This window comes from Molothrus ater, chromosome 20 (assembly GCF_012460135.2).
Source record: "Molothrus ater isolate BHLD 08-10-18 breed brown headed cowbird chromosome 20, BPBGC_Mater_1.1, whole genome shotgun sequence".
Lineage (NCBI taxonomy): Eukaryota > Metazoa > Chordata > Aves > Passeriformes > Icteridae > Molothrus > Molothrus ater.
Window position 1 is genome coordinate 9,313,513 of NC_050497.2, and position 19,535 is coordinate 9,333,047.

Consider the following 19,535-nt stretch of genomic DNA (forward strand, 5'->3'; position numbering starts at 1 on the left):
GCAGCGGAGCTCCCTGTAATCCAGGAGTGAATCAAAGCAACTTTTTACAAAACAAGATTCTCTCTCACTGTTGCAAAAGAGCTTTGGGGAAATCTGGTTTTTGTGGTTAAGGATCTTACTCTTGATGCACAAGGAAAATTATGTGTAGCTTTTATTTGGCCCAAAGGATTCTTACAACATTATCCGTATTTCCTTTAATTTGTGGGATTTCTAGTAAATGGGCTTAAAAATAGGTCTGGGCAAGATGCCAGGGTACATAAGAAGAGCAGAAAAGCTTTGCAGGCTGTGAGCTGCTCGCTTTCACTTCTCCCTGGGTGCAGGCTGGGGGCACGGGGCGGTTGCTCACCTTTTGGAGTTAAATTTAATGATGTCTCTGGAATCCTTTGGAAGTTGATATGGCAGGGGAAAAAAAAAATCTTTTAACTCTTTCTTAGAGCTGATGCAGTGTAGTTGCTGAGCTGGAGTTGAGTCTGGAAAGGGGCAGGATGAGCTGCAGCACCAGGGGAGGGCAAGAATTGGGGACCCATTCACTGATGGGATTTAGGGACCCTGGAAAAGCAGCATTCAAGTAGGAGCAGAATATGGCAGGAATGTACTAATAACAATTTTTATCCATGAATATCGAGGTGCTTTGCAGGTATAAAGTGTTCTGGTGTCTCTGTGAGCTGGGGGAGGTGGGGGCAGTTCATCTGTGCAGGGGCAAACACCTCACCCCTGTTTGCCCCAGGGGTGCAGCCTCAGCTGATGCCGCACTTTTCCCTAAAAGCTGATAAATTGGGTATTGTTGCTTTTCCCTAAAAGCTGGTAAATTGGGAGTTGTTGTGGACCAATCCTCCAGGGCTGTGGTGGATGGACTGAAGTCCCAGGAGCCACTGCCAGCTCCACATCACTCCCCAGGATCCTTTCTGGGGGAGGCAGTGAATTTGCTGCAGCTCCCACAAACAGGGCTGATATTTGGGATGTGTCTGGAGAGAGCACAGGGCTCACTGAGGCCAAACCTTTCCCTGGCAGGGCTGAAATGGGGTCTTGAGCCTTTTCCACAGGACTGGTGTCCCACTGAGGGGCAGCTCCTGCCTCTGAGGGCTCTTCCATGTTCCAGGAGAAAACACAGCAGAGAGGAGCTGCCTGTGCTGCCTCTGCCTGCTTTTGGTACATTGTGAGCAGGAATTGTTTGTTTCCTTCTGGACACGGAGCTGCTGAGTGCCAGCACCCCAAAACTTCCCTCATTAAACCTCGGGACTGAGCAGCTCCCAGCCCCAGGGCTTTCTCCTTCCCAAACCCAAAGCCCTGACCTCCAGCCAGCCCAATTAGCACAAGTTCAGATTTGAGCTGATGTTTCAAATTTGCCTCCTTTGCCTGGGATCAGCTTTCCCAGGCACCCCGGAGCAAAAGGCTCCTGATGTTCCTCCAGAGACCAAGGTTAAATGGGCAGCTGCAGCCCAGCCCCGTGGGAAGGGCAGGGCAGGTTTTTGGGGGTGGTTTTGGGGAGATGGGCTGGCACTGGGGGAATGCTGCTGGGTCCCTCGCCAGGGCTGGGGCTGGGATGTGTCAGCTCCTCTTTGAGAACAGACAGCGTGAGCCCCTTTGATTTTTCTTTTTAAAAATAATTGGGTTTGTGAGCATGATTGGGAGGGGGGGGGGATGTTTAAAAATTTTTAACTGAGAGCCAGCAAATTTAATATTTTCTGTGTCTTGGCTGTGTTGTGATTTACATTTGATTTTAGGCATAATTAGAAATGCAAGTGGAGCGCTTTGTGTTTTACCTCTGCTCCAACTATTTATGGCATGATATGCAAATGAAGCAAGCTATGAATATTAAAGATTAGAGTGTGTTACAAAGTATCACTGTCTTTAATGAGTTGGGTAATGGGCACAGGCTGTGGAACATGGAGGGATCGGTGCTGCGTGCCGGCTCGCCCGGCTTTGGTTGCATCCCAGGAGAGCAGGGCTGGGATTTAAAGGCTCTCCAGCCCCTCTCGGCTGCAGTAGGTAGGTGAGATTCCCCGGCGTTCCCATGACAAAGGAGGCTGCAGCTGAGGGCTGCTGATGGATTATTTCAGCGAGGCTGTTGCAGTTCTTGTCTAGGTCAATCCGTTTCGTCTGCGGCAGCGCCGGGGATGGATGTGAGAATATGAAAGCGCTCGCCGACCTTTCAAGGTGCTTTGCAGCCATGGGAGGGAATCTTAAACACAAATCCTGCCAAAATGGAGCTGCTGCTCCCCCGGCACTGCCACCCCAAGACATTCCTTCAGCTGCTCCTCCGGGATTAGGGAATTATTTGGGGGGTTATTGACACGTCTGAAGGAGCATCTCATCCACTGGAGAGCAGAGAGGTGGGAATGGGGCTCCTTGGATTAACCCCTTCTGGGGGTAGGAGTCAGGACTGCCTGCTTTTAGCTTTAGATCAGTAACTGGGTTTAATTCTCAATCAGCAACTGGTTTTAGCCCTGAATCAGTTACTGGTTTTAGCCCTGAATCAGTTACTGGTTTTAATTCTAAATCACTAACTGGTTTTAGCCCTACATCAGTCACTGGTTTTAGCTTTAAATTGATCACTGGTTTTAATTCTGAATCACTAACTGGCTTTAGCCCTAAACCAGGCACTGGTTTTAGCCCTAAATCACTAACTGGGTTGAATTCTAAATCAGCAACTGGTTTTAGCCCTAATCAGCACTGGTTTTAGCCCTAAATCACTAACTGGTTTTAGCTTTCAATCAGTTACTGGTTTTAACTCTAAATCACTAACTGGTGTTAGCTTTAAATCACTAACAGGTTTTAGCCCTAAATCAGTGACTGTTTTAGCCCTAAATCACTAATTGGACTTAGCTCTAAATCAGTGATTTTATCTCTAAACCAGTGACTGATCTTATCTCTAAACCAGTGACTGGTTTTATCTCTAAAGCAGCCTCGAGAGCTGTGAAAGAGGAAGGGGGCTCTCTGTTTTGGGGTGCACACAGAGGCTCCACCCAGAGCTGCCCTGCAGAACCAGCTCTGCTGGGATCCCTGTGGGATGCAGAGGATGCTGGGGGGCTGCAGGAGGGGGGAAAACCCCGCCAGATACAGAAAGCAATGGATTTTATTCCAAATGGGGCTTGGGGAGGGTGGGTGGTGGGGAGGGAGAATGAAGCATGCCCCAGGGAGCGTGCTTTTCAGATTTGAGGTATTTAAATTACAAATTTTGATGAGGAAGATTGTCAGCAGTATTCAAAACAGTGCTTAAATTCTTTTGAAACACTGTCGAGCTGTGCTGTGGCAGTTGAAAAGTTTGGCACACAAGAACTTGGCCCAGAAGTTGCTGCTTGGGTTTTTTTCCTTTAAAACTCAATTCATCTGTATTCAAGTATCCCACATGCTTTAAGGAAAAATAACCCCACCAGGCTCATTCTGGTTTGAGACAGACCCTTGCCTGCAGGAGAGGCTGCAGAAGTGAGTGATCTCTAATATTAGAGGCTTCTCTGTTGGTTAATCACCATTAATAAGTATTTATACTTGGAAAGAAGAAAGGGTTTTGCAGTGTTTGTGTCTGCTCATGAAAACAACCAGCTAACTAAACTGGGGTTTGGCATTTTTTTGTGTTTCACTGGATTATGAGTCTGTATGAATTAGATAGACCTGTTTATATTTTTGGGGCTTGGTCAGTGTTTGTTGGTGTGGGACCAGCTCAGGTTGTGAGCACTGGGGAGACTTTCTCACTCCAACCTCTGACCTCTCCCTGCTGCAGAGATTAAAAAAAAAACAAACAGATTTTAGAGGGCTCTCCCAGCAGCTCAGAACTTGTCAGATGTTGGTGGACATAGTTTAGTATATATATATATATATATATATATATATATAATATGCTTTATACATATATATAAAAACAATATATTGATCATACATCATCTATATTATAATATTCCATATCTATAATCATCAGCAGTGTATATATAATACAATATTCTGGGCTGCAGCGTTGTCTGGGGGTGGTTTAGGGTGTGATACAGAAATAGGCACATTCTGAAGCTTTGGGCACAGTTTGTTGCCCCCAGTGAGGGGTTTTGCTGCAGGAGGAGAGGAGGCAGAAATGAAAAGTCGGTGTTGAGGCTCCTGTACTCAATGCTCCTGGGAGCAGGGATCAGCCTTGGGGGGGTTTTTCCCCCAGGAAAAGGGGGGACAGGGAATTCTTTGCTGGACTACAAGCAGTAAATGCAGTATATAAAAAAAGCAGATTTTCAGCTCTGTCTGGGCAAAGTGGGTGTCAGGCTGGGGTGGCCACCTCGCGTCACCAATTTTGGATTTGTCAGGGGTTTTGCTGGATCACCAAGCCCCTCATTTTCGAAGAAGCTCCTGTGCAGTCTCGTATTTGCCTGTCTGAGCCCAGAAGCACAGAGTTAAATTTCTGCAGTCTCTAACTTCCCTTGTCTGCAAGCTCCTCTTTCCATTAAAGATCAAGCTCAGATGCAATTGTAGCTTTGCTTTATTGAGTATTAAAAGTTTAATGCATAAATGTCTCCCTTCACCAGAACTTTTTGGCAGCCCTGAAATTCCTACAAAACCACAAAGATCCCAATTGCTGCACGGGCTCAGCTGCCCTTGAAGGGTTAATTATACTATGTCTTTTTTTTTTTTTTTTTAAAGCAGGGAGAATAAGCTGTAGCCAAAAGTAAAAGTCATTAATTTTAAGACAGAGATGTAAGCAAAGTTTCCTTCCCCTCTGCAGGTTGGTCAGGGTAGGCTATGCAGTAATTGAAAAGTAAAGGCAATTGAATTACAGGCTCCTGTCCAAACCGAGTGCGATTTCTTCTTCTTCTTCTTTTTTTTTTTTTTTTTTACAACCTCCATTGCATCAGAACTAGGCAGTATTCCTGATGTTCTCATGTGTGTTAATGCTGACTCACAGACTAACTTGCACAAGAAAAAAAAACACACAGGCAGCTCCACCATACTAGGTAATGAGCTCTAGCGAGAAGCAGCGTCTGATGTTTTGTAAGCTTTTTTTAATTGACCTTTTAAGATATTTACTTTATTTTAAAGCTTTCTGTTCCGTAGTGGCACGGTGCTAGGACTGAGTCATGCATGTTATATATTGCTAGCTCTGCTGTTGTGTACTAGGAGTGAGGAGAATAGGATTCAGCATGGCACTTGTCTTTTTTGATGTGTTACGGATGGGAATTAGTGCTTGTGATGGGATGCTGCAGGCAGGGTGATGGGGTGCTCTGTGCTTTCCTGTGGCCATAACTTACTCGGGGTCTTGACTTTTTATTAGATGGCAAAATACTCCGTTCTGCAGAATAATTGTATTTTCTAGCCATGTCTCTCCCTTCTCCCTTCCCCTTGCAGCAATCTGAGAGAGAGAAAAAAAAAAATTAAAATGTTGCATTTTCTATTTTTGCTTCTCTTTGCTTTGAGAGCTCTTAAGATCAGTTTTAGGGAAGGGGGAAAGAAAAAAAAAAAAAAAAAGAAAGCCTAATTAAATAATAATGGCAAAAGCACGCTTTGCCTTGGCTGAATGACGGCACTTTCGGAGCTGCCGGGTGGGTGACCTCGAGGAGCCGCGGTGCTCCCGGGGACGGTGACTCACCTTGCAGCAGGACAGAGGGACAGAGCCGGGCTGCACCGGGGAGGGGACACGGGGCTGGGCCGGGTCCCTGCAGAGAGACCCCCGGGGATGAGATGGGGGACTGGGAGAGACCCTCGGGGATGTGATGGGGGACTGGGGAGAGACCCTCGGGGATGTGATGGGGGACTGGGAGAGACCCTCGGGGATGTGATGGGAGACTGGGGAGAGACCCCCGGGGATGTGATGGGGTCCCTGCAAAGAGACCCCCGGGACTGTGCTGGGGTCCCTGCAGAGAGACCCCCGGGGCTGTGCTGGGGGACTGGGGAGAGACACTCGGGGCAGTGATGGGGTCCCTGCAAAGAGACCCTGGGGACTGTGCCAGGGATTGGGGAGAGACCCTCGGGGCTGTGCTGGGGTCCAAAGAGACCCCCGGGACTGTGCTGGGGAACTGGGGAGAGACCCCCGGGACTGTGCTGGGGTCCCTGCAAAGAGACCCCCGGGACTGTGCTGGGGAACAGGGGAGAGGCACTCAGGGATGTGATGGGGATTGGGGAGAGGTCCCTGCAAAGAGACCCCCGGGACAGTGATGGGGTCCCTGCAAAGAGACCCTGGGGACTGTGCCAGGGATTGGGGAGAGACCCTCGGAGCTGTGCTGGCACCAGGGGGACACGGGGCTGTGCGGGGTCCCTGCAAAGAGACCCTCGGGGCTGTGCCAGGGGTTGGGGAGAGACACTCGGGGCAGTGATGGGGAACTGGGGGAGACCCTTGGGGCTGTGCTGGGGGATTGGGGTGAGACCCTCGGGGGGATTGGGGGAGACCCTCGAGACTGTGCCAGGGTTTGAGGGAGACCCTCAGGGCTGTGCTGGGGAACTGGGAGAGACCCTTGGGGCAGTGTCGGGGTCCCTGCAAAGAGACCCTCGGGACTGTGCTGGGGATTGGGGACAGACCCTCGGGACTGTGCTGGGTTCCCCACAAAGAGACCCTAAGGGCGGTGATGGGGAACTGGGGTGAGACCCTCGGGGCTGTACCAGGGTTCCCAGGAAGCGCCCCCAGGACTGTGCCAGGGTCCCCAAGGAGAGACCCCTCGGGGCTGTGCCAGGTCCCCAGAGGAGATGTTTGGAGAGCCCCCAGGGCAGTGCCAGGGTCCCAAACTGAGCACCCAGTCCCCATCCCCTGGCAGTGGGGCTGCCCACACCTCCTGAGCTGCGGCATCAGCGGGATTTTAATTCACTTTTCCACCTTTTCCCCCCCATTTTCCAACGCCCAGCCTCTGGGGCTGCACTTTCTGTGTGAACTTTGCGGGCTCTGGAGCCGTGGTGGCTCCGTGCTGCATGTCTGCTGCGTGGGGGCTGCCCGTGTGTTACTGAGTAATATTTGCAAATTCACTTTCTGCTCTTAATAAGGCAGAAATAATCTTCTTTCACCCATTGCCACTGGCTGCTACACTAAAAATAGGGTCTGTCCGCGCCGCTTGCCACTTGCAGCATTTCAAAAATAAATACTTTGGAGCTGCAGATACCAGTGCTGCAGGAGAGGAGGCTCATTGCCATTTGATTACTGAACTTAACCTTGTTTTCTCCACCCTGTGCAGGAATCCAAACCTGTGCTCCAATCCCTGTCCCTTGCCCTCCTGGATTTTCTCACCTGGAAGAGGGGATGCTCAGTTGTTGGGGTGGGGGTGCAGACTTTGCATTTTGGCTCCTTGGCTCCCTGGCACAGCCTGTGATGCAGGGGTGGGGGGAGTATGCTCAGCCTAGACCCGAAGTGCATTTTATTTGGCTATTTATTTTATTTAACTCTTTAGTTTACTGAACTCTATTTTATTTAACTCTCTATTTTATTTGAGGCATTACAGCATCTCCGGGCTCGGGGAACGACACTTGGCCACTGAGTTTGCAGTGAGCTGTTGCATATTTTCTCTTGGGTTTTTACATTTCCTTTACATTAAAAAATGGGGAAATAACCCCCAAACCCTGCAGTGAGAGCAGGGCAGGTGCCACCCCTGTGCCTGGCGGATTGGGTGGCTTTGAGCACCCCCTGCCAGCCTCAAATCCAAGGGTGGGATTTTCCCCCCCTCTCTCCTCATTTACAGAAGAAAGGGAAGTTTCCTTTGACCCTTTGGGGCCTTCAAGGGCAGGACTTTTCAGCTCTTTTCTTTCCTGGGGCTTTGGCTGGGGGGGTGGAAGCCTTTGGCTGCTTTGTCTCCCAGCCCCAGAGGGTCCCTGTCCCTTTGTCCCTGTCCCAGCTGCTGCCCAGCTCACCTTCCTGGGGAGCTGCAGGACTTGGGGGATATCTGGGGGGTTTTGGGGAAATGATTCTCCACCCAGTCTCTCTGTTGTTTGGCTAAGAAAAAAAAGCCAATTTAAATACATTATCTAATTATTTCTGATTACTCCTGGGGGAGCTCTGATGGCAGCATCTCATTCTAGGTCGATGCTTTTTTCCTTTGTTGCTGTCGCCTCGCCCTGACCTTTCAGGCCTCAGAGCAGGGAATTAGTTTGGAAAAGAGCAAACCTGCTTTTTTCTTTCCCCCGAAGCAGATGAATGCAGAAACTGAGAATTCCCAAACTCTCCTGGAAGTTGTCTCAAATAACAGCTGCATTTTTTATGAACATCTTGTGACAAAGGCTATGACTTTACAAAAATCAGGCAGAGATGTACAAATTATCCTCCTGGAGAAAGAGGCTGCCATCAGAAAACAAAATGATGTTTTGCTTGAATGGTCACATTTGTAAAATGATCAAGGTGGGGGATGTTTGTCTGGTTTTAATCCAGTTTTATCCAAGTTTTCCCATTTGGAGATGTCCTGTTGATGGTCTGTCACCTGTAGGACACTCCAGGCCAAAGGGAACTGGATTTTTTGGGGTCATGGTCATGCTGGGGGCTCCTCCTGCACCTTGGGACACAGCTCAGCTTGGGAGATGAGACTGGAAAAATACAGTTTACATCTGTAATTGCAAAGGTCATTTCTCCTGTAGCACAGCTCTTCCTGTGTCAGATGGGCTGAAGCCATTTCAAACCCTTCAAAAGTCTCTTGGTGCTCTATTTAAAAGAAAAATGATCATATTTAATAGAGGAATTTTAAAGTTAGAAATTATCAAGCTTTATTGCATTTGCTGTCTAATCTCACTAGTTTTTTTGTTGCTGTTGTTTTTAGGGAATGTGAGGTTTGGTGGTGAGCAGATTCTCCTGGGCTTTCAAGACTGTTTTATTTTATTTCTTTATGATTTGGGGTTGTTGGTGGTTTTGGGTTGGGTTTTGGGAGCTTTTTTAATGTATTCTGGTCATAAAAAGGAAAGGGGCAGAGGGAGGAAGAAGGGAAAATTCCAGCAGTCCTGGTTGATGGTTTATTGGGGTGGTTTGGGCTTCTGCAGCTTCCTTGTGTGGCTTTGCTCCTGTTCCTTGATGCTCTTTCTAAACCAAGCACTGTTACTTCCCTCCACTTCCCTGGGAGCTGCATTTTGGGAGGGACCAGTTGTGTCCAGCATCTTGGTTCAAACTCTCCTGGGAGGTTTTATCTGAGGTTTGCCAAAGACTTGGGATGCTGGGGCACTTTGTTGCTTCTCTCTGGCTTAAAACATTCCCTAAACCAGCCCAATTTGGTGCTTTTAGGGAGAGACAGGGGTTGCTCCTGACAAGCCTGTTTGCTTATAGAGCAAATTCTAAGTAATATTAATAATTGATATTTATTTTAAGTTTGGCTTGTTCTGTGCTACCGAGCTGTCCTTGGCTGGTCCCACACACCCTGCCCAGCTGGGTCCAAGGAGGTCCATCCAAGGCCTCCCTGGTGTCTTCTCCAGCTCTGAGGGAGCCCTTCCTGGAAGAGAAGAGGAGGAAATCCTTCTCCACCCGTGTTCTTCCCATCCTCGTGGAAGGATGAGGCTTCCTTAGGTGCCTGAGCAGTGATGTTTTTTCTTTAACTCGGGTATTTCTCAGTAATTTTCACAGATCCAGAGCGGATCTTTGTTTGCCAGGGCGGATTCCATCCTTTCTCCAGCAGAGGTGGGTGCTGTCGTGCTTGGGAGAGGTTTTGGGCTCTCAGGCTTGGTCGTTGTGGTGTCACCTCTGATCTCCTCGTGGAATGTCACCTTGGTCCCCTCTCAGCAGCGCCAGGCAGGGACCCCAGTGACCTCCTGAGTGTGGGGAGCATTCCCAAGGCAGGGAATGGGAGCAGTGGGGCTCTCCAGGCTCCGTGGGGCTGCAGGTCCTGTGGGATTTGGGGCACCGATGTCACAGGGCTTTGCTGGGAGAGCAGCACTTCCCTGCCCTGGGCTTGAACCTCATGCACCAAACATCCCTCAGGATGTGGAAGTGGAGCTGTGAGCAGGATCAGGAGGGAAGGGTCAGGCTGGAGCATCACCAGCCCTGTGCTCCCTGCAGTTATCCTGCTCTGGGGATGGCCTCACCTCTCATCCCTGGAATTTTAACTGTGTGTGACCATCAGAGCGCAGCAATTGAACCAAACCCGAGGCCAAAGGCACGAGGAAAAACGCTCTGGGCAAGGAGAAATAAGCAAAGGGAGGCCCCACCCTCTTTCCCAGAAAAAAGCACCAAACATGCTCAATAAATGCGAAGGTAATTTAAAATCTGAATCCAGGAGACAATGTGACTGGGATTTCATTACTTAAGCAAATGGATTTGCTTTTAGTGGATTCAGCCACAGACTGAAAGAAGCTTTCCCCAAGGGGTAAACATTTTTCCTGCATTTGAAAGGCTTTCTTGTATTGGGGGGGGGGGATCTGGGGGGGGACAGGAAGCAGGACTGTGGCTGCCGAAGGAGCACCTTTAATTTGGGCATTCCCAAAGCTGTGCTTTTGGGCAGGTGCTTTTGGGGAGCTCTCGGGGTGGGATGCTGGGCCAGGTGGGAGGATGCTGGGGGGATGCAGGGGTTGTTGAGGGGGATGCAGAGGATGCTGGAGGGATGCAGGAGGATGCTGGGGGCATGTGGGGGTAGTGCAGGGAGGATGCTGAGTCCATGCAGGGGTGATGCAGGAAGATGCTGGGGGGATGCAGGGGATGCTCAGGATGCAGGAGGATGCTGGGGACATGCAGGGGGTACAGGAGGGTGCTGGGGGGATGCAGGGGATGCTCACCAGCCCTGCTCCCTGCCTTCCCCTGGCCGCAGGAGTTAACCAGCAGCAGTGCCAGCTCTGCAGACTGTTTGGAATAGTTTAAATGCTTTGACACTCTGGATGTACTAGATGGCAGGGGAGGCAGTTTACAGCGTAATTCATATGCAAAACTGCACTATAAATTTAAAACCTGTCTCAGTTGCCGTGGCACCACTAAGCATTTCATCAGCATACAGTACAGTATTTCTGCCATCTTTGTTTGCATTGCAGTGACTCATCAAAAGTCTGTCTTGTACCAACACTGAGAGCATTCCTCTGGCACTGATATTTCTCTGTTTTTAAAGCTTCGGTTTGAAACTGGCATTTACTTCAGGTCCCTAATCAAAGGGCTCTATTCATTGCAGAGAGCAGCCTGAATGTTAATCTGCATCCGGCCTATTCATTTAGATGCTGTGCGCTGCCGGGGAGATTTGACTTGGTAAAAGCTCGAGCTCCAGCAGATACAAACCTAGCTCTTGATACTATATTTTATTTTCCCCCTCCCCCGGGCACTCGGGGCACCAGAGCCCCTCGGCAGCGGCCGCTGCTCAAGGTACGTTCGCTCCCGGCCAGGCGAAGGCACCGCGAACTTCCTCGCTTGGAAGATTTTTTTTTTTTCCCTTTTTTTTTTTTTTTTTTTTTTTTTTTTTAACCATGCAGATACAATTAAATTGGCTCCGAGTGTGTTCCCTTTTCTTCCTGTTACCCCGTGGCCTTGCAGATAGGACTTTTTTTTTTTTTTTCCCCTCGGCAATGGGAACAGAGCAGCTCTTTGTGGGTTATTATTTTCTTTCCAGAGATTTTTTTTTTTATCTTTCTCAGATAAACTTCTAATTTTTTTTCTCCTTTTTTTTTTTTAATAAAAAAAAAAAATCGCTCTTCTGAGCTTTCAGTATTAGTTAAAGGTAGTTTTTCTTCAGTGGTATTGCAGGATTTTAAATCTCCTGGAGTGTTCGGGGAGGGAGCACGGGGGGGTCTGGGCTCGGTGCATCCGCAGTGATTTGCTCCGCTGGAGTTTCAGCGCCCAGGCTGCACCAGCGTTACCTGCTCGGGCTCTGCGCACCTCCCGGCGCCCTTCCAGCGCCAGCCTCTGCTTCTGGGAGCTGGGAGCAGGGATTCTGCCCATGGCCAAAAGGTACAGCTGGCCCCGGAGAGCGGCCGGGGCGGGCTGCGGAGCCGCCCCCAGCCCGGGCTGGCTCGGAGGGTCCGCGCTGCCGGTACCGGGGGCGCCGGGGGCTGGGCTGGGGCTCCCCCTGCCCCGCTCGGCGTCTGGGGGAGGAAAATAAGAAGACAACTTGGTAGGCGGCTCGCTGCGGCAGGCACGTTGGTTTGTTTTATTGGGGCTCAAATATCTGGCTTAATTTGGAGATAAGCTTCGTTTTGTTGGAGGATAAATCTGTTGAGAAGGGGTTTAACTGTTGAAACGCTCCCTCTTTCTGGTGCAAATGGGAAGATTGCTTTTCAAAGTGCTTTTTCCTGGGAGCTCTCGCTCCGGCAGAATCCTGTATTTATTTCGGGCAGAATGGCACATTGTTTTATAAATATCTTTTCTGTAGTTTCAACATAGCTGCTGGTTGTTGTGTTTCTTATATAATGCTACCGAGATCTGTCTGACTGCCTTTCGTTTGCTTTACTGTTCTCTCCCATTATCGTTCAGATTTTCCTGCATAAAGTAAAAACCCCCGGGGGAATAAATCAGTGGTGCTTATTTAAACAGACCACAACTTGAAGGAAATACTTGCTTTTTTTTGAAATATCCTTTGCCATCCACCAATGGCATTCCCAACGCTGCTCAAAACCACCGATAAGTAATTTTTGCAAGCGATCGCTTTTCCGCCTTGGCTCTGGGAGCTCGCCTTGGAGCCTTTGATGTCGGGTGAGGTGGGTTCCTGTGCTCCCGCCTGCCTTTGGTGAACTGTCTAAAAACCTTGTTCCTCTCTCCCCTGCCTTCTCCGTTTTTCAGATGTGCCCTACTTTGGATATTCCTGCATTGAATGTCTGAGGAGCTCCGGCCGATCCTGAGCCATGTCGCAGATGTTGCACATAGAGATTCCCAACTTCGGGAACACCGTGCTGGGCTGCCTGAACGAGCAGCGCCTGCTGGGGCTCTACTGCGATGTCTCCATCGTGGTGAAGGGCCAAGCCTTCAAGGCTCACCGGGCGGTGCTGGCCGCCAGCAGCCTCTACTTCCGAGACTTGTTCAGTGGGAACAGCAAAAACGCCTTCGAGCTGCCAGGCACCGTCCCCCCCGCCTGCTTCCAGCAGATCCTCTCCTTCTGCTACACCGGCAAGCTGACCATGGCGGCGAGCGAGCAGCTGGTGGTGATGTACACGGCGGGCTTCCTGCAGATCCAGCACATCGTGGAGAAAGGCACGGACTTGATGTTCAAGGTCAGCTCCCCGCACTGTGACTCTCAGACCACCATGATCGAAGACCCCAGCTCGGAGCCGCAGAGCCCCTGCAACCAGCTGCAGTCGGCCTCGGCGCCCTACGTCATGTCCCCCTCCATGCCCATCCCGCTCCTCACGCGCGTCAAACACGAGAACCTGGAGCTGCAGGCCCTGCCCGGCCTGCCCGGCAAGCGGCCCCTGGAGCCTGGAGCTCGGGACGGGCCCGGCGGCGGCGGCGGCACCAGCGCGGGGCCCCTGAAGCTGTCGCGCGTCTCCTACTACGGCGTGCCCAACCTGGCCACGCTGCTGCCCAACGTGCAGCAGGTGCAGTACTCCCAGGGAGAGCGCACCAGCCCCGGCGCCAGCAGCATCCCCACCACCGACAGCCCCACCTCCTACCACAACGAGGAGGATGAGGAGGATGATGAGGCCTACGACACCATGGTGGAGGAGCAGTACGGGCAGATGTACATCAAGTCCTCAGGAGGTTACTCTGGTAATGGATGGTTCTTTCTCTGCTTGGGTTTTCTGCCCCCTTGATGTGGTTGTGTGGGCCTTGTCCAGCCACTGTGGGCAGATTTGGGTTGGTCACCGGGTTTTTGTCTTTGGGGTTTCATTTGTTGGTTTTTGCCCACGTGGTGGGCCTGGTGCTGATGTCCAGGTGTGACATGGGCAGGTCTCCCCTGCCATCGCTCCCTAGCTGGGAGATTCTTTAGATGAGAGGCTGTATCATCCACCAGGGTCAGCTCAGCCTTTGCTTTTTGGCTGAGGCTGCCAGCGAGGAGCCTGGTGGCTGCACGAGCCCCGTGGTGGTGGCATCCATCCCGAGGTGATGGCTGAGCTCACCTGCCGTGGGTCACCCTCTTGGCCCAGGGCCAGGTGGTCACTCTGGGAGCTGTCTTCTGTCCTGGCTTTTTGGAATAAGAGTTTCCAAAAAAAGTGATGAGCATGGGATATTTGGAGGAAGGGAGAATATAAATGAAATAATTTTTGTTGAAGTTAACTAGGAATGTCTGCAACAGGAAGGAAAGATGGCCTTTTTTCCTCACTGCCTGAAGTGCCCCTCTCTCCTTGTCCCACACATCACTGTCGGAAAGGGAAAAGCATTTTTGGGGCTTGATGTTCTTTTATTTCTCCATTAGAAACACAGTGTCAAGAACTAAGTAAAACCCCTCTGCTGCCCTTCCAGAATTTGGGATTAAGGGATAAGTGTGAATCCCTTGATGGGTCTCAGACAGAGGAGGCAGCTTCACTTTGGTGGTGCTTGGCTGGGAGCTGCTTCTCAGCCTCAGAGTGGGCACAGGGACACGAGAGCTCCTTTCCCTCCCACTTCCTTGGGCACACATCCCCTTTCCCTGGCACCTTGCAGGGCTCAGACCCTCCTGAGGAGCCAGGACAGAGGGGCTGCAGGTCCAGGAGCTCAGTTCCAAGGGGAGATGCCCCTGGGTGCTGTCCTGTGAGCATCCCCCGTGGAAGCAGCTCCCAGCACCCCGCACAGATGGGGCTGGCAGTGTCCCACATGGAAGCTCAGCCTCCCAGTGGCCTCCTCGTGGGAGCTGCAGGTGTTTGTGGCAGCAGCTTTGATCCTCAGGAGCTCCCCAGGGAGGGACATCTTCCCACTGGCTCTGGCTGCACGCAGCATCCCCTCGCCTGCAGCTGCTTCCCCTGCTCTGGCTCCTGGAATTGCTGCACTGATGTTGCAAATATTTTAACTCTGGTTCATTGATGAGCTTTCCTCAAAGCCATTTGATTTTAGTCTTCACCAAGGAACAAGATTTGGCAAATAGGACATTTTTTGTTCCATAAAACAGGTAGGCTTCCTTAGTACTGAGAGTGGGCTCACCCCCACACACTGTCCCATCCCATCCCATCCCAGGAGCTCAGCATCCTCTTGCCACGTTCCCTGACAGACAGCAAGCAGATAAACAGGATTTTCCAAGGTGTTGTTTTACTAAGTCATATGAAAAAGGGGGAAATGGCAAATTCACTATTTTAATATTAGAAATATTTGTTAAGAGAAGTGGACAAGGAGATGTAGGAAGTGAACCTCAAAAGCCTGAGTACTCTCCCTGTCCTGCTTCAGGTTCCAGTGGTTGGGATGGGGCAGGAGAGGAGTGGGATCAGGGGTGGGACAAGGTCAGGGTCTCCTCCATGGCTGCTGTTGGAGTCAGACTGAACAGGAATTTTGCTGTTGCTCACTTGCTTTGGGTTTATTTTGCTTTTCCCTGCTGTAGAACCTGTGGTGAGCAATGTGGGTTTGCCCTCAGTTATTCCTCAGAGCAGTGGGATCATGCCCTTGGAGTGTGTTTTCCATCCCTGTCACGGGGCCAGTTCCTGCAGGAACAGAACAAAACCAGCTCAGAAGGCAAGGACAGGACCAGCCTGGGGATGGTGGAGGCAGCAGCTCTGAGGCTGTCCCTAATCCATGCTGGGCAGGAATCATCCCAGCTGGAAAAGTGAAAATCTGAGCAGCTTTCTCAGGTGTCACTGGAGATGCTGCAGCCCTTGTGCCAGGGCTGGGCATCCCACAGCCAAGTTTTCCTGCTTGTTTTCTGCAGGTGGTGATGCTGAGGCCATGCAGGGAAGAGGCAGGTTGTAAGGCTCTAAATATCCCACATTTCTGCTGAAATTCCTCTTCCCCACCTGCACCTTTCAGGGGAGTTTCCTGTTTGAAATAAGGCAGCTATAGGTATCAGGCTTCCTGGAAAAGAGGGCATGCAAAAGACAGGTTACAAAAAGTAAAACCTAAGCTGTTCCATTATGGTTTGGACTTGTAGAGCTAGCTGTGTTTTAATTACTCAGGATAAACTGTACCCTCTCAAAAGGTGCAGAATAATGAAACTGTGAGATGGAAGAGAGAAGGCAGCTAATCCTGCTCCTGGCATGGAGATCCCACAGCCTCACAAAGCCCTGGGGGAGGGGGAGCCCTTTAAACCAGGCATTGCCAAGGTTTCCAAGAGCCCTGTTTGTGAAAACAAAAACAAAGCCAAAGAGGAGCAGAGCAGACGAAGCTCTGAATTTCAGAGAGGGTTGCTGGATTTTTTTTTTTCCTTCTTTTTCTGGGCTTTTTTGTTCCCCATCTGAAGTGTTGGTGCTGGTGAGGGTGTGGTGGGACACTGGTGGCTGATGCTCCTCACCTGCCTTCAGCATCACCCACCACCCTTGGGAGGGGTCACCAATCCTCTTCTTGCCCCAAGGCTGGGAGTTTTTAATTTATTTTCTTCACCCCTTTTTGTAGTCAGAGCCATTCTGAATTTCCAAAGCTGGATCAGATCCACATCTCCAAATCACAGGATCGTGAAGGCTGGAAAAGGCCTCCAAGATCAAACTTTGACCAAACACCACCAGGAGCACTGAGCGTTACATCCAGTTGTTCCTTGGGCACCTCCAGGGATGGGGACTCCAAAACCTCCCTGGGCGGCTCCTTCCAATGCCTGAACCCCTTTTCCATGAAGAAATTCCTCCTGAAGTCCAATCTGAACCTTTTCTGGCACGGTTTGAGGCTGTTTCCTCTCGGAGGAACCCTGGGAGAAGAGGCTGGTGCCACCTGCAGCGGTGGCACTGCTGTGAGGGACCAGGACGAGTGTTGGACCTGCAGAAGGAACAGCAGCATGAGGCCAGGATTAAACACAGGAGGGTCAGGCTTAGGTGTTGGCAGGCAGGGTGGCAGCTGCCAGAGGGGGGTAGGAAAAGCTGCCTCAGTTTCCCCCCAGGCTCTGGCCAGGTTTGGTGGCCACGTTTGCCGTGCCAGGCTGGGAGCACTGCGGTAAAATGGCTCCTGACTCCAGAACTAGGTCTGGGTGTGGAGAACATGTGGGCCTCGAGGACACGAGCGAGACTTAATGAGGTTTCCAGCATCTGATCTGAGGAACGCACAACTCCAGAAAACATTAAACAAAAGCAAAGTATTTTTATCCCTGTTAATTACAGCGTCGTGGGCCTGAGCTGAAGTGGGTTTCAGCAGGACTTGCAGATGCTCGGCGCTTTTCTGCGCTGAGCCACGTTCTTGTCAGTCAGCTCTCTGCTGAGCAGATGCAGTTAATTTAATTTTGACAGGCACCAGAGAAGTTGTGCAAGGGTCCGTCCTCCTCCCCTGCTCCTGCTGCACCGGTTTGCAGGGAAAAGGGAAAAATCTTGATGCAGCAAATGGCTGGAATGTAAAGGCTGGACTTGAAAGTTATGAAATCCTGAACTGACAAGAGCACACTTCATTAAAAATTCATCTAAAATAGCCATTATAGAATAGTTGTGGTAATTAGCTGAGAGAATAGTTTTCTCTCCTGGCCTCTGATTCCTGACAGTAAGGAAAGAGGGCAAGGAACAGCCCAGAATCCCAAATGGTGCAGCCCGTGCAGCATCCCGAGCGGAGCCGGGCACGGCGCGCTGCAGCCCCGTAAATCACAAACCACGGCAGCCACAACAGGAATTGCAGTGGGATGGAGCAGCTGGCTGCCACTGCAGGGACAGCCCCTGCTCCTGCCAGCTCCCCCTGCTCCCCGTGGGACCAGCCTGTGCACAGGGAGGATGCTCAGCAGCAAACGGTTCATGGATTTTAGAGGACTGCGCCAGTTATCCACCAGAGCCCTTTGGCTTTTGCAGAGGGATTCAGACACCTGCAGACTGCTGAAAGCCTGGCTGTGTGTGTTCATGGGACAAGGTGGGCACTGATCACAGGTTGGACTTGGTGGTCTTGGAGGTCTTTTCCAGGCTGAGTGGCTGTGTGGTGGCAGTGCCCCATCCTGACCCTGGCACGGTCGGAGCTGAGCCCCAGGCTGGGGGCAGTCAGCCTCTGGCCTTTTTTGGCATTAAACTTCCAGCCCCATTTTCCTCCCTCTGAACCACAGATGTTTAATTTTAGGCTGGCAGATGTTTCACTCCTGGCTGAGATCTGAGGCGAAGGCAAGATAGGGGTATTTATAAACCAGTAATATTTTTCCTATACTAATTCCAGATTACCTCCCTGTATAAATAGGTCACAAATCAAAGGCTACATTTCAGTACGTTGGTATAAATGTACTATTTGGGAAATGTAAACTCTCCCCGTTGGGACTCTGTGATGGATCTATCCCAGGGTGCTTGCGTGTGTCCTCTGCTCCAGGTTTACATCTGCAGCAGATGCTGGGGATGCTGAGGCTGTGGAGGGAAGATATTTTTGAGGTGGTCCCACTGCCAGTGGAAAATAGGCTGATGGGAGAGAGATGGTAAAATATTGCTGTTTGAAAAGTGACTTCTGGCTGTGTACAGAAAGGATCATCCACATGTTTGCATCCGTGGTGAAGCAGGTGGAGATGGGAGCAGGAGCTGTCCTGCCAGCCTTTTATTCAGGGCTTGAGATGTGTGGTTGCATGTTGGGACTCTGTAAGGATCCGTTTTTGGGTGAGGCTCCATCACTCTGATCTTTCTGTATCTCCACATCCCATTCCTAAACCAGCAGCAGTTGTTTCTTACCCACAGGAGCACCTTGATGTTTACGTGCAGTTTGGAGAACCCAAACTGGTGGGAATTGGAGCTTTATGACCCATTTTGAAGCCCTGCTGTCAGGAAGTAAAGAGATGAGCGAGTGCTGGGGCCGGGTGTGTGTCCAGCAATTCCCAATCACTCACCTGAGCAGCCCATTCCCAGCAAAGCTCAGGTGGGACATGCAGAAATCCCAATGTCACCCAAGCATCATGGGCTCAGCACTAAGGGGCTGTGAGGGACCTCTGGAGTTTGTTTTAGGGATAAGGAGGACACGAGCCCCAACATCATGCAGGGCCTGGAGCCACAGAGCATGGACCAGTGAGTTAGTTTGAGGCTGTTTCTTCAGCCAGAAAAATGCAGGAAAATGGGTTTTTCCCATTCTGCACCACCTGTTGCAGCTGCAGCCTCCAGCTAAGTTTGGGATAAAAGCATATATCCAAATAAATCAAATATTCCAGTGTTTGGCTGGCAGCTCTGGTGGCTTCCTCTGTAATGATTTCCTGCCCCTCTCTGCTGGCTGGGAGCTCCTTTCTTGTTCAGGAACAAAACTGTATTTAACAATACTTCCCATTGTTTGCCCTTTCATTCAAAGGGAAGGAGCCGCTGCCCTCTGAAGATACAAATTAATTAGAAGCAAATGCTCTCCTGTTCTCTGGAGCAGAAAGGCCAAACAGAGTGGCTTTCTGTGGAAACATGGCACCAAAGTGGCTCTTGTGTCCTGCTCCTTTACATAACTGATTGCTATCTGCTCAATGGAGGTGCCACTGAAAGCCCCAAACCTCTTTTTGTTTGGTATCGTTGATTTTCTGCTAATGCTTGAATGGAAACAAAGCCCCCCAAAATGATTCATGGCCATGCTTAATATGAGATTTATAGACAGTGAGCTAGCAGGACAGATGTAACCAAAATCCAGCAGTGGGTTGAACTGCACTTGGTCTTTTTAGCTGAATTTTAGTTTGGTTTATGAAGTATGGTGCTGATGGATATTGTGGGTCCTTTCGACCTGAGCCATTGGTTAGAGTAAAAATGAAATA

At 50.5% G+C, this 19,535-nt stretch overlaps 1 protein-coding gene across 5 annotated transcripts in view; it reads left to right on the forward strand.

Moving 5' to 3' along the window:
• Positions 1 to 19,535, forward strand: part of NACC2 (NACC family member 2) — a 54,509-nt gene that overhangs the window by 22,153 nt on the left and 12,821 nt on the right. The window contains exons 1-2 of one of the 5 annotated variants that reach the window (XM_036393956.2): positions 4,908 to 4,928; positions 12,614 to 13,537. In XM_036393956.2, coding sequence (XP_036249849.1) covers positions 12,676 to 13,537 — 862 coding nt within the window. In that variant the 5' untranslated portion in view covers positions 4,908 to 4,928; positions 12,614 to 12,675. The other 4 variants (XM_036393955.2, XM_036393953.2, XM_036393954.2 and 1 more) reach the window with 4 other exon arrangements.